General features: G+C 40.4%; 5 protein-coding genes across 5 annotated transcripts; 3 read left to right on the top strand and 2 right to left on the bottom strand.

The window, feature by feature from the left end:
- Positions 1-88: 88 nt before the first annotated feature.
- On the bottom strand, positions 89-536 carry LOC108660107 (uncharacterized). The gene is made up of 2 exons (XM_018113381.3): positions 418-536; positions 89-356 (listed from the first exon to the last, which is right to left on the bottom strand). The coding sequence occupies exons 1-2, from the start codon at positions 430-432 to the stop codon at positions 126-128; spliced, it is 246 nt and encodes an 81-aa protein (XP_017968870.1). The 5' UTR covers positions 433-536; the 3' UTR covers positions 89-125.
- A 1,428-nt stretch (positions 537-1,964) lies between these two features.
- LOC108649655 (uncharacterized) lies at positions 1,965-2,913 on the top strand. Its single transcript, XM_018098640.3, has 2 exons — positions 1,965-2,137; positions 2,195-2,913. Exons 1-2 carry the CDS (start codon positions 2,123-2,125, stop codon positions 2,843-2,845), a joined length of 666 nt encoding a protein of 221 aa, XP_017954129.2. The 5' UTR covers positions 1,965-2,122; the 3' UTR covers positions 2,846-2,913.
- Positions 2,914-4,113: 1,200 nt separating this feature from the next.
- TwdlF (TweedleF) lies at positions 4,114-5,812 on the top strand. Its single transcript, XM_018098651.3, has 2 exons — positions 4,114-4,522; positions 4,586-5,812. Exons 1-2 carry the CDS (start codon positions 4,499-4,501, stop codon positions 5,690-5,692), a joined length of 1,131 nt encoding a protein of 376 aa, XP_017954140.1. The 5' UTR covers positions 4,114-4,498; the 3' UTR covers positions 5,693-5,812.
- A 922-nt stretch (positions 5,813-6,734) lies between these two features.
- On the bottom strand, positions 6,735-8,388 carry TwdlG (TweedleG). Its single transcript, XM_030387490.2, has 3 exons — positions 8,171-8,388; positions 7,383-8,115; positions 6,735-7,074 (listed from the first exon to the last, which is right to left on the bottom strand). Exons 1-3 carry the CDS (start codon positions 8,183-8,185, stop codon positions 6,857-6,859), a joined length of 966 nt encoding a protein of 321 aa, XP_030243350.1. The 5' UTR covers positions 8,186-8,388; the 3' UTR covers positions 6,735-6,856.
- Positions 8,389-12,285: 3,897 nt separating this feature from the next.
- TwdlV (TweedleV) lies at positions 12,286-13,348 on the top strand. Its single transcript, XM_018113380.3, has 2 exons — positions 12,286-12,412; positions 12,471-13,348. The coding sequence occupies exons 1-2, from the start codon at positions 12,398-12,400 to the stop codon at positions 13,272-13,274; spliced, it is 819 nt and encodes a 272-aa protein (XP_017968869.1). The 5' UTR covers positions 12,286-12,397; the 3' UTR covers positions 13,275-13,348.
- The last annotated feature ends 1,052 nt before the right edge of the window (positions 13,349-14,400 follow it).

Here is a 14,400-nt window from a genome sequence, read left to right as displayed (position 1 = left end):
GAAGTGGTAAGGCGCGACTGAAGCCCTGACGATCTGAGACGCGTTGAGGCTGCGCCTTATCAGCTTATCAGTAAATTGTCACCGAATATTCACAACAATTTGTAATTTATTAAACTTATCGGTATTTAAATGTGGATGCCGAGGGTCTGGGGATTGACGACACTTGCGGTGCGTGGTGAATGAATATGTGTGGTGCCGCCAAGTTGACCCTCGTATTGCGCAATTATGGCACGCTGTATAGACTCCAGTTCCTGATCGTTCCTATATCGCAGAATGGATACGGTGGGCTCATCGGGAGAGGCTGCGGGTGCCGGGGCAGCACAGACCACAGCCAGAAGGGCACACAACACAACAAACTGAATAACATGTTAAAAGTTAAAATATTTCTCTAGAAATATTAAATTCAGAAGGACTTACGCAAACTGTCTTCATTTTGCACCGATTCTTTGAGCTAAACTAAAACGCGCGTACCTATTCACAAGCGTTTTTATAGCTCACAAAATAAAATACTATTTTAATTTTTTTTTTTTTTATATTATCATCCTATTCATAATCAAATTATAATTTGCAACTATCTGATCTTGAACGACTTGAAATAATACCGAAACAAGTTTTTAAACTTTATTCGTTTAACATAATCCACAGCCGGTCGGCCAAACGAGCAGATGAGACAATATTAAGCGCTGAATTTTTCTAGTGATCGCGAATCGCACTCTTTTTCAATGCCCTCACTGATTAAAATTTGGTAGTATACCATATATCTTATGTATGAATATAATCCCTGAATCTGTTGATCTTTTCTTATTTGCATATATGCGTTTATTCACATTGATATGAAAGCGGAATATGAAATTTCGTTCTACAATTTCGGCTGTTGGTAGGCCATCAGTTAGTCGCCTAAACTCGATTGGAGAACTGTTATTTGTTTATAAGGCACTGATACTTTAAGATCATTTTTATATAAAAAAAAAAAAAACAAGAAGAAAAATCTACATTTTGGCGTGCTTTTGTGTTCAGCTGAAATCGAGATCGTTTTGTGTGAAAGTGAGATCATTCAACAGGTTATTGTCTCGTTTGTAAATTTAAATAGAATATGGGCAATATTAGTAAAAGTGAAGTTGCTGAAATGATAATTAGCTCAGGATCCAGAGCTATATCATGCATCTTTTCTTCCATTTCATTGCAGCATTTTGTTTTATATATTTGATTTGAAAATAAAGCTTTCGCTCTTGTTGGCTTTGCCCATATAATAAAACCAGTTCAATGCTCCATTTTTAATATGATGTCATAGGCGTATTATATTCAAAAGCTTTGTGATGTGTGTATATACAAAGCCCGAATTGTACGAAGTAATTGGATATTTGATTATTATTAATCTATTTACTAGAATTATAGATTTATAAAATAAAATACACATGGACACATGTGCAAAAATAAAGAATTCAGAAAAGGTCTTTCAAATACTGTTGCATACTTGCAGGCACAGTGTAAAATTAAGTGAGTCTTAAAATCCAAGAGATCTGGGCTTGTTTATTTTCTGGCTATTCTTAATTTAGAGTCGCAGATTGTTCTGAAATAGAAATAAATAGTGCTTAATAGTTTAAGTAAGCTCATCTGGTATCACATATAATATATTTGGAAACTTTGGTAAAATTCCCATTATGCAAATTTGATATACAACTTTAAGCAATTCGACGACCGTTTTATCTCAGATAAATCCAGAAAAAATGCAATGCCGACAAAATGTCACATTCCGTATGGGTTGCAAGTTGGGCAAACCCACAAATCTGTAGGTCAAATTAAAGACCGCGACGTAATTTGAATACATTTACACATTTTCCGACTTATTAAAGCCGATGCAGTCGTTATTTTTCTTTCAAAGCTATATGTTCCAATTAAAAAAACGTTTGGTAATTCAATTGGAATGTGGGGGCAGTTAATGCTGTACTGTTGCTCAATGCATCGCATTTGCATGTCTTACAGCCAAACATGGGATCGGATGCATCTGAGCCTCTATATAAATAAAGGCCTGACTTGCAATTGGCAGACACAGACACAGCTCAACAGCTGCCCAACACGTTCATATCCCATTGGCAAGGAAACCTACTAGGCCAAACTAAAGATGCGCGCTTTTCTGGTAAGTCTATATATGATCCTTGCAAGAAACGTCTCAGTCAATCAACCCATGTTGCAGATGCTGTGCTTAATAGCCGTCGCTCGAGGCCAATATGATTATTCACCCCAATCCCATGCTGGCGATGGGCGTGGCGGATTGATCGGCAACTCCGATGGCGGCCTTGTGCATGGTGGTTCTGCCCAGCTTTCAGAGCCCATACTCCAGGCCAATGAGTTCAACAAGGAGTTCTACACGTACAGTGCACCAGAACAGGAGTTCGACAATAGTCCCGTTAACGATCAAATCGCGAATAGTCTGAGGAAGAATCTGCGCGTTCTCTTCATTAAGGGTCCCGAGAATACGGGTCTGGAGCATGCTGCACTACAATTGGCTTCCTCCGCTTCAGATGATCGCACAGCCATCTATGTACTAAACAAACAGGCTGATGTCAGTGAGTTGGCCAACAAGCTGAACCAGATCAAGCTCCAGACCAACAACAAACCAGAGGTGCACTTCGTCAAGTATCGCACTCCCAGCGATGCCGAGAATGCTCAACGTGTTATCCAAGCCCAATACGATTCGCTTCCCGGCCGCTCGACTAATCATAATGCCGGCTCCTCGTCTCCCGTCTTGGATTTTGCCTCAAAGAGCGGAACAGGTGTTGTTGGAGTTACTGCAGCCGAGCTACCTTCGAATAGCGCGTACTTGCCACCAAGCCGTAGGTTTTAGCTTTAAGCAAGAAAATCATAGCCAGTAGATATTTTTAGCAAATATAATTTAGTTTTTTTGAAACATCATTTGCAAGCGTTTGGCTAGTTCTTCTAGGGATAATATTTTGGCACTCGACTGTTGAAGTCACATAGTCGAATTCAGATTGGCGACCTCAACAATTCGAGACTCGACTGTCATCAACGTGTGGTTATGTTCCCAAAAACAAATTGGATTTTGGTGAAACTTAGCTATTTGCCAAATTGTGAGATGAATCAGTTGTGATCCGACTATAAGCAGGGCTGCATATTAAACAGGTAACAATGCTCTAGTGAAGAATCTTCGACTTTTTAATACCCTGATACCTCATAGAAAGATACCACATAGCAGAACAATCTTAATTAGAAAACATATATCTAAACGTATATTCATATATATTTCATATAAAGGTACTTGAAACATAGATTTCAAGACGTCGCCAAAGTGCTGGGTAATGTTTAGAATTTAGACTGACGTTAATGTTGGTGAGTCTATAACAAAAGATCATTGCTGTTTTTTTTTTTTTCAAGATATATTGTATTCAGCGCAAAACACCAGATTGAATTTGGGGCTATGCAAAATTCAATTCAAATTTAAATCTAAATGTATGCATCATTATAAAACAATATTAGTTAAATCGGATGTTACATTTAGTATTAATTAGGATTTAAATCTTATGCCACATTTAATCTTGCATTATGCATTTTATTCCTCTCCTCCACCTACATACCTTATGAGTGATATATTATTTTTCGGAAGACACAACAAATTGTAAATAATTATTACACGAGCTTTATCTGCGGGCATCTACTATCACACTGAATGGATTAGCATAATGAAAGACAATGACAGTTTGGGCCTTTGTTATGTTATATATTTCGAAAGCTAACGACACCAAAGGGGTTGTGTAAAAAATTCAAATTAAAATAAAGTAGACAAACAAGCCAAGGCATGCCAAGCCAAAAACGAGAAGAAAATAAATGCGTAGACCCCTGAGAGACTTGAAACCATAAACTGCTTTCTTTGAAAACAAAAATTTGTTTACACTTTTATTTTTATTTTTTTATATCGCTTGGTTAACTTGTTTCTATTTTTTTGAGAGGCTGAACTAAATTATGCATAAGGTTCGCTCCGGACAACTCAACGAACTACTAATTTGCCGATCACTAAACGTTTTGGGTCTGTGGGCTTCAGCTTGATTTTGGGCATGGGTCTGGGTCTGGGTCTGGGTTTGGGTCTGGGTCCGGGACAGCTGCATATGCATATGAAATGACTCTCTTTTGGAGGGAGTAGTGTTTGATACATTGATGTGTCGTATTAACCAATAATATTTCGCATTAATTCCGCATCGCTCGTTGAAATATTATGTGATTATACAAATTTAAATATCAAGTTGGCTATCGTTATATAACGGCTGACTATGCGAGATGCAGCTCTAATGCGTTCATCTGAATATTTCCGAATATGGTTCCGTGATTTGCCAACTATGTAGATGGAGCTGGAGCTGGACAATAGATTGAATAATTTTATGCCCAGCCGACAGTGAGGGAGAGCATCTTATAAAAACCTTTGCTAGAGATCTGTTGAGGCATCAGTTCAGCTCAAGCTGCTCGAGCAGAAGTTTAGTTTACCAAAATGAAACGGTTCAGCTTTCTAGTGGTAAGTCGCATGCTTCTAGGAGTCAAGGGCTATTTAAACCGGAATATCTATATATATTTGCAGTGCTTGTCTTGCGTGGCGCTCGTCGTCGCTGCTCCACAAGGCTACAAATATCAGCAAAATACGCCGATTCTGCCAGTTGGCAATCTGCGTCCGCAGACGCCGCTTTCTACCAGTGGAATATACAGTGTGTCTGGACAGCAGTCCCTCTCGCAACCCATCTCACCTGTGCTTAATAATGTGATTCAGGCCCCTCAGCCGGTATCCCAGCCGCAGGTCTTCCAGCAGTCGCAGCAGCAACAGTTTGTGCCCTCCATTCCTGTTCAGCCTCAGCAGCAGCAGCAGCAGCAGCAACAGCAACAGCAGTTTGTGCAGAACTATCAGCAGCAGCAGGTCCTGAATCCGCCACAGCCACAGATTGTGTCTCCACCCCAGATTGTTTCTCAGCCCCAACAGCAGTTCGTGCAGTCGCAGTACGTGCAGCGTCCCTCGATCGTGACAAAAGACATCTACATTCACTCAGCTCCCGATGACACTGAGGAGCTGCAGTCATCTCCGCAATTGGATAACACGCCCATTCGCAAGAATTACCGCATTGTTTTCATCAAGGCACCCACACAGAATCTGAAGCACACGGCTGCAGTCTTGAAGCGCGCCCAGGCCAGCAACGAGGAGAAGACCGTCATCTATGTGCTGTCCAAGAAGCCCGATATCAATGAGATCCACCAGCATCTGCAGCTGGCCCAAACCGAGCCAAAGGTACACAAACCAGAGGTTTACTTCATCAAGTACAAGACCTCCGAGGAGGCTCAGCGGGCCCAGCAGGAAATTCAAGCGCAATACGACGCTTTGGGCGGTGCCACACACATTTCCGATGAGGGTGTGGCCCCCATCACCAGCTTCTCGGGCACTGGCTCCCTCAACCTGGGCAACATTGTCCCCCAGTCCATCCAGCAGCAGCGCCAGCAACTTCATCATACGCAGACCCAGACAATTGTCCAAAACAGTCAGGGAATCCTAAGCCAAAGCATCCAGCAGCCGAACTCATTTGTGCCATCGATCGGCGGGGGTAACATTGGACTCCAGGGCGGTCTACAGACCCCCTCGGTGTCAACGAACTTTGGCGTCAACGTGCCATCCAAGCGCTACATCCCAGCCAAAACTAAATAAGCAGCCCCAACGCATTTCATGTATTCAGCTTAAAGAATCCCTCGATTGTAGTTTATTCTAATTTATTGTCAATTCAATATTCACATCAAAACAAATATATATTTTAACTGGAAATATAAATTCAAGCCATGATTATATAATATACAAATATAGGTGTTGTAGCTTATTGACAAAGCCATCGAAATATATTACTGTATAGAAAAATAAAATGAACTTGGTGGATTTTTGCATCTGCATGAATGCATCATGCTGAGGCGTTGAAGTGTTTAGTTAACAGTTTAGTTGCGCTTTGATAAGTGTTCTCCATAACTATGAACTTACACTGTAATATAATTTACGTGTAACCAACACATCGTCTTCCCTACCACTAAGTTAGGTCCTAATTATTAGTGTCAATAAAAATATTAGTATATAGCCTTGATATATTGACATATAGCCTTGTCTGTTAATTAATCATACTACCTATCACAATATAAATAGCTAGGGATATTTATTTAACATTAACTTTTGGGCCTTGAAAAGAGTAAAAGCAATACAAGATTATTCCCAATGATTCGACTCATACGCACTTACATTAACTATATTTATATTAAATATTGATTTAGCTCCAATAATATCTGTTTTGAGTAGACCTTCAATTTTGTAAGAAAAGGTTTCCTGGTTTAAGATATTTGGAGATACCAATTAAAAGCCGAAATTAATATGCTAATGAACTGAGCTATTTTATATATCACATATATCCTCCCTTATCATATATGTAGGTAATAAAATTGGAATGTTCACTCACTTATATATAATGTCTTATGTGTTTTTATATGGGGACTGCCAAGATATTGCTCTGTGGCTTTATTATGCATATGTAGATGGCAGTTATGCAAGACTAATCAAATGCTAATCGCACCGACCGGTTTTCCCGACCGGCTAACCAAATGTTGCAATGCAGAGGCATAAATGAAGTTCGTCTTCTTTTCTTTGAATTCAATTCGTGATCGCCTTTGTCAAATTTACTGTGTTAATGGGAAAAGTTGTGAAAGACACGCTCAAAGGTCGGAGAAGAAGAGGAATGTTTATTTAGCTAGATATATACACACATACAATACATAATAACAATTTGTTACTTAGTTAACTACAACAATAACGTTTCTTTTCATTTCAGTCAATTTTCTATGTCCGTAAATGGGCGGGCAAATATTTGTTGGATATTGTGCCTGTCAGACCCCCTATGGAACCAATTGAACCAGTTCCAACAGCTGCGCCAGCTGTTCCGAGTCCACCAACTGACAGACCTCCACGCTGATTGTCCAGGGATCCGATGACCGATGTTACCGGTGCCACACCTTCATCAGATACTTGTGTAGTGCCGCCCAGCTGATCGTATTGAGCTGGAAAATCATAAAAACCATTTGAGAATTAACTGCGAAATATGTCTATGCTAGATATCTTCATTAATTTTCATGCTATCTATGATGCATATGTATGTGTAAGATGCGTGGCCCCAATAGACGCACGCACACTCGTGCGGATCACGTGAGCTGACCAATAGCAGTGCACAAAAGTGCACAAAAGAGCATAAGCCCGTAATGAGTGAGCCATACAGGTTGGCCTCCAACTCACACAAATTTTCAAGCATTTCTTGGGGTTTAAAATGAGAACTACAAGTTTTCGGCCGTATGCTAAGTTTCGGACGAACCTTGTATGGTGCGTTGCGCATGCGCCGCTTCCTCCTGCGTTTTGTACTTTATAAAGAATACTTCTGGTTTGCTTATGGGTTTGGGCGCTGCCTCTTCAATGGCTGTTTGCAGCTCAAGAGGATCTGGTTTCTTTGTCAGCACATAGATGATGGTCTTTTCCTCCACAGGAGCCTGCTGAACACGCACAGCTGCCTTACTGACACTGGATGTGGGTGCCTTGATGAACACAATGCGATAATGCTTGCGAGGTGGACCCGCAGGCAGCACGGGCTGTGGATAACGCTCCTCAGGTTCCTCGGCGGGTGGCACATGCACATATATATCCTTTGAGACAACTGGGCTGTAGGCCTGGTGTTGCGCCAGTTGATTGTAAGCAAAGTTGGAAGTCTGTTGCTGGAAAATTTGCTGTTGCTGCTGAGGTTGCTGGAAGATCTGCTGCTGCTGCACTTGCGGTTGCGATTGCTGGAAGATCAGCTGCTGCTGCTGCGGTTGTGGTTGCTGGAGAATCTGCTGTTGCAGGGGTTGCTGGAAGACTTGCTGACTCTGTGTCGGCTGTGTACTCAGCAGCTGCTGAACCTTGGGTGCCTGCAGTGCCTGTTGTAGCAGTCGTTGTTCATCCAGGCTTGCTCCTTGCTGTTGTTGCTGCAGACCCGCCAAGCCGCCAGTTATGCGGCTCGCCTGGTAATTGTATCCTTGCGGCTTGGCCAGCGATACGCCCAAGAGGCACGTAACCTAACGGTAAACACATGAGAAATCAAGCTAACGTGGACTGAGTCCAATGTCTTACAATAAGCGCGCGCATTTCGGCTCGAGTTCGTACGATTGAAGGTTTGGTTTTGAAGAGCAGCACCAGGTCTGTCGATTAACAGAAACCAACTAAATGCTAATCAGTGGCTGGCTGTCACTTATAAAGCGGACACCCAAATCTATTGTGATGATGATCGAGCTGCTGCTGCTTGGCTTGATGAGCGACGAAGCAGAGTTCAAATGAAACTAAAACCATCAGAGACCACAACAAATACTACTAAGAGCGGGGGCCAACAGATCTCACAAGCGCCACTGAAGCAACTTACCTCTGTAATACCCTGTTGGCACAAATAAATTTTGGGTATACTGCTGATGAGCAACTGCAAGTGGTCGGATTGAAAGTTAACAGCTTTTATCTATGTTTGCATTCAAATATCTTGAAACATATTTGATATAAACTATTCACTTAGTTTGTATGCTTCTTTGCACCACCGATTTACGTTATTGTAAGCTTGCAGACTTTTTACAGGCCACCTAAGAGTCTGTCAGCCGACTATATCACTCTTACCAGTTTTCTTTTGAGCAACCTTGAGACACAGTCGTTAGCACTCACACTCTCCACACTTACACAAGTAACTGGCTGCGTCATATACCAGATAATATAGATTGGGGCTTATACACACACTCATACAATCCGACTCGCCGGAAGTCATATATGAATTAGCATATTCATTGTTTAGAGCCCGACAAACAATTCAATTTCGCTGAAGCTCGTTGAAGGGATTTATTTTTGAGAGCTGCCCGCAATATCGCATCAATAATTAAACATAACTTGCACACATCGCGCGAAATTGTCATTAGTGACGCGCCAAATTGCACAGCTTTTGGCCAGTTCATAAATCGCTTCGATGGCCATTGTCGATCGCCTGACCCAGTTGAGCAAAGACCCAGTTCAATTTGCGGATCGTGGCATTTAATTGGGCTGTGCGCTCGCGTTACATAACCCCCAGTAGAGCAGTAGACTAGACGTTACCTGTCCATATGATCTATCAATTTTTTTTTTGTTTTGGCTTTTTAAAATGTTATTGTCATTATGTATGTAATTTTCTTTTTTGCGGGAATCACTATAACAAAAACTGAAGTAGACACAAGTAACTTTATTACAGCTCAATTATTATTTTTACAAATTTGGAAGTTATAACAGCGCAATTATCTAAATATGCTTTCTGAATCTTTTATCTGAATTAGGAAAATACAAAAAAAAACAAAAAAAAAACAAATATGAAAATTTCAAATTTAATTCTTCAGTTTTTTGGCGCAATCTACTAGATGACCAATTCGCATTTCTGTACAAAATAATTTGATATATGTATGTTAAATAATAGTTTCTTATAATCAACGAATGTCCATCATTGGGTCAAAAATATGATATGTTATCAAATATATACCCTTGCTTGCTTGCCAAACATATATCCAGTATTGCCTTAATAATAGTTATTATAAATAAAATTTTAATTAATATATTTTGTTTTGCTTTGTTGCAAAATCAATCAATGTCTATAAAACACTTGGAATATGTGGGTCATAATTTGGTTGTGCAGATGTTCGCCTGAATAATGACGATGATGTTTTGATGTATGATCGAAGATTAATAAAACGCTGTGTCTGGTCATTTGTAATAAATTTTATCTGTATGTGATTTTGATATACACTCATAATAACGCTAGCCGTAAATGCTGAAGATATAAGCCCCACGCATGATCCACGCTACAATCGACATAGTTTGTATTTTTGTTCTTTTGTTTCAAAACACTCGATGCTCCTTTGTGTACTGTGGTTGCTGTTGTTGCTGGGATTGTGTAACAGGGCTCAACGGCTCATTAGCGATTTATTGTTGCATCACTGAAACGAAATTCAACAACAATTTCTTTACGCCCGCCGTGCCATTTTTATATTCATATATAATATATTATATTTAAATCTCTTCCGATGACCACAATTTTCACTTTTGCGACGATGGCGTGCATAGGAAATTAACATGGTCAAGGTTTTTGCGATAATACACAGCAATTACCAATACTGCAAATAAAATAAAAAATAAATAAAGAAAAAAAGTAAATAAATAAAAAAAAAAAAAATCGAATTAAATCATTAAAATATTATGCATAACATTTATAGTAAAATATGTATATATCAGATATTAGCAACAAAATTCGGTAAAAACCATATGAAAATGATGAGTTATTTAATTGGTTTATGTCATTTTCACCAAGCTAAGCGTTGCTCAATGCGGCATTTTTAAAACAAATTAAAAAAGTATTCAAAAAAACGGTTTTTCTTTTCAAAACAACATCAAAAACCAAACAAAAACTTGGCTCTTGAGTCTTTGACAAATGTGTTAATCGAGAAATGCAAAGCTCAACGTCTTTAAGTCATCTTTTGGTTTCGATACCTAATAACGGTTGCTGACTAAGCTATTGCTTGAGCTAAAAGCTTTGCGCGCAGCGCCCGCTTAATTTGTTGCTTTAAAATGAATCCTCACCAGAGGAAAGGGCTTGTATTGTTTGGGAATATTCAGAAAGTATCTTCTAATTATGAATTCTTGCTGTTGACACCATTGAATTTAAAAGTAAATAGATATTACTTATGTCTGTCATTGCATTTTTATGGGTTTACCTATAATTCTTTACTAGAAAGAAACTCATTTAATGTGTATTTATTATAATTAATGTTTCGAGTACTTACATTTTACCAATAACATATATTATGACCTCTTAATAATTTTTCAGACTTGGTTTACAACACCAAATGTTTCTCAGATATTGCGTGAAGTGGCATGCGGTGTTTTATTGTGCAACGCCCTCAAGTTGTGGCTTAGCCCCGACCCAGTCGCCGGCACTTGAGTGAGGAACTTGCTAATGAGAAGCGTTGAGGGAGCATTGGATTGCATGTTCATTAGCCTAGGTTAGCTATGGTTAGCCGGTTGGCTCGGCTGCCGAGTAAACGGCTCATTACACCAGTCGCAAATAGCTGGATGGGCGTCACGTTTAGGCCAACAATTGCCGCCGTCTTCATGTATTGACAAAGGGCTTTTGTCCAAATAATCAAAAGTAAATTAATCTTGGCCAGCTCGGACAGCTGGAGATATGGAACTATGTCTCTCTTTCGTTATCTCTATCACCCTCTCTATCTTTCTCTCTTTCATTCTCTCTCTCTCTCTCTCTCTCTCTCTCTCTCTCTCTCTCTCTGTCTCTCTCTCTCTCTTTCTCTATGCATCTCACTCCATGATAAATGGGGCCTCGCAGAGGCGTCCGGCTCACATGCAAAATTTTCGAAGCTCGACGGGTCATTAATTAAGCCTGAAAACACATGAGCATGAGCATGAGCATGAACAAGAGCATGAACAGAGAGGACAGAGGAGAATAGAGGGCTTCAAATTTGTAGTTCAAGCAATTTCTTAGTCTCTGAGATGTACTAAAAATTGATTAGGTGTTTATGTAATTCCTGCCTTTAATAACATTTAATCGATGCGTGGCCCAAAGGGTCCAACCACATAATGGCAGCTCGGGTGCTGAAACTTGGATTGTGGCAAACAATTAAGAGCTCGGCAGCAAAAGTGGACAAAGAGCCGAAAGCCAACAGTACAAGAGTCGATAAGCAACAGCCGTACGATACTCGCTTAGGCAGATACTTTTCTTGTATCATCATGTTTTAGAGTTGCTTGAGGCTCGCCTACTTAAGTTGTGATATGATAAGATGTGCTATCATCTGATGTGAGTTACACTAAGACACTATTGCCAACTACTTGAATATTAAAAGTTTTGTTTAATTGCGTTCGGAGTCGAACTTGATACAAAACTAATATTCCTGTTCCAACTAATGAGCAAGTATAAAAGGCTTGCAGGGGAATCACGCTAATTGGCCGTGTATCGTGGGCCAACTACAAGCAAGTCGCGGTATTTAATGAGAGATTTTTGAAAAGCGAAGGCGAAGGCGATTTGACGGACAACTAAGACCCAAAAAAGTAGACGAAGACGAAGTCTAACAAAAACAATGAACATGCAACGTAAAAAGGGAAAGAAAAAACTAAAGTGAAATAGAAAAATGTAAAAAAAAAATATTGAAGCTGAACTTCACTTATTAAGTTGTCGAAAGCGAAGAGCGTATAAAAGTCAGCTGAAGATGGCAAGAGTCATACAGTTCACAGCGAACAGCCAAGTAAACTACCAACCAATCATCCATCCAGACAGCTCAACCAAGTACAGAAATGCGTGGATTCATTGTAAGGAACAGGCTTAATCAGGAGTAACTCCAAACTTCTTATATATACTCATCTGTAGGTCTTGTGTCTCTCTACCGTGGCGTTGGCCGCACCTCAAGGCTACAACTACAATCCTGGCCCCTCAGCTGTGGCAGGTCTAAGCAGCATCAGCGGCAGTGGCGCCAGCTTCTTCCAGCCAGCTCAGCAGCAGCAGCAGCAGCAGGTCCATTATCAACAGCCCCAGCAGCAGACGTTCTTCCAGCAACAGTCCGGTGTAAATCAGCAGTACCATGCAGAGCAACATCAGCAGCAGCAGCAACAGCAGCCGATTGTGTCCAAACGCTTCTTCATTCACTCGGCGCCCGAGGACATTGAAGAGGAGTACAAGGAGCGTCACATTACAGTGGGCGTGCCCAAACGCAACTATAATGTAGTCTTCATCAAGTCGCCACAGCGCTCCAACAAGAAGACCTCTATCAAGATCAGCCCAGCCGTCAACGAGGACAAGACTGTCATCTATGTGCTGAGCAAGAAGACCGACAGCTCCGACGTCCATGCCGAGGTTGTCGAGCAGCCTAGCTCCACCAGCAAGCCGGAGGTCTTCTTCATCAAGTACAAGACCAACGAGGAGGCGGCACATGCCCAGCAGCAGATCCAGGCCCAATACGATTCCCTTGGCGGAACCAGCCAACTGACCGATGAGGGTGTCGCCCCTGTCACCTCTGTCATCGGCGCCCTCGGTGGACAAGCTGGTGGTGATGCCGGCGCCACAGCTGTTGGCAGCACCGGTATTGGTGCTTCTGCCGGACAGGTCATCACCCATCAGACTGTCTCCAGTGGACATGGCCACACAAGCAATGCCTATCTGCCGCCCAGTTTCTAAAGCAGTTGAGCTCAACCCTTACCTTTAATCCCTCAAACTGGTTGTTAATAAATTTGAATTGTTGTTAAAAATAACTTTTGCATTTTCAATTAACTTTGATCAGTGAAATCTTTACTTACTACTACTTAAATATGTGACCAGCTTTAAATTATTCATAGGATTACTCTTTTTCTTACAAGTTTCATAAGTATTGCTTATTCTGTACATACCTTAAGCAGCAGGGGTTTCACCTCCTCAGAGCTTATTCAAATGTTTGCTGAGATAAAACAACTTTTGCTTTCTTAAATCCAAATGGGATTTATAAACCTAATCAGTTTTCTTCAGTATTTTTATAATTATAATTAATGACTGATTGAGCATGTTTTTCAGGTTGAGCGAAATAATTAAGTCTCTAAGCTGTTTGAGGTCAGGGATGAAGCTAGGCAAAGTCTCCATTTATAAAGACCACATTTTCGGTGAATGTCAGCAATAACACTTGGAAAAAAACCACACGCACACACACAAAATCACTTTCTTAGTTAGCAACTATAATTTTGTGGATATAAAGAAAAGAGCGTTAACTACACTTTGAAATCTTCAATTCACTTGTGATTTCTTCAAAGAGAGCGAAAACAGTTTTTTGTGTTAACTGTTCGATAAAAAGTCAAAGCTCTCTTGAGGTTCCGGATAGAACTTCGATGCCTCTCATGGTCAACTCCACTAATGAAAACAAGTTGAGTTAATAAGCCAAAAAAGTGAAATTACGTAAAGCAAAACGTAAGATTGTGTGTGTTTTTTTTTTTTTTTTTGCGTTATTTGTTGTGTTTGACTGTTATGAGTTGATTAGGTTTTGATTGTGCACAGTTCGTTCCTCTGGATTATTTAAAACAAGTAGTAAAACGATTGCGAACATTCGCTTTAAAGCCTGGAGGTGAGCGTGGAGCGTGGAAAGGTGACTATGGGACTCCCACACCAAGCGGCCAATTAGTGTCACCAATGATAATTCATGATGTCAACATGTCAACAAATGTCCTCACAATCACAGTTATTAGCGAGGATATTGTCAAATGTACAATTAACTGAACAGGCTACCAATTAAAATTGATTCTCGTCTCTATATATAGACTAGTTGCCCTCAGCTCTTTAA

The sequence above is a fragment of the Drosophila navojoa genome, chromosome 2 (assembly GCF_054131105.1).
Source record: "Drosophila navojoa isolate 15081-1374.11 chromosome 2, UAZ_NAV_1.0, whole genome shotgun sequence".
In the NCBI taxonomy this organism is placed as follows: domain Eukaryota; kingdom Metazoa; phylum Arthropoda; class Insecta; order Diptera; family Drosophilidae; genus Drosophila; species Drosophila navojoa.
Note: the sequence above shows the minus strand (reverse complement) of the source record. Positions and strands in the feature narration are given on the sequence as shown.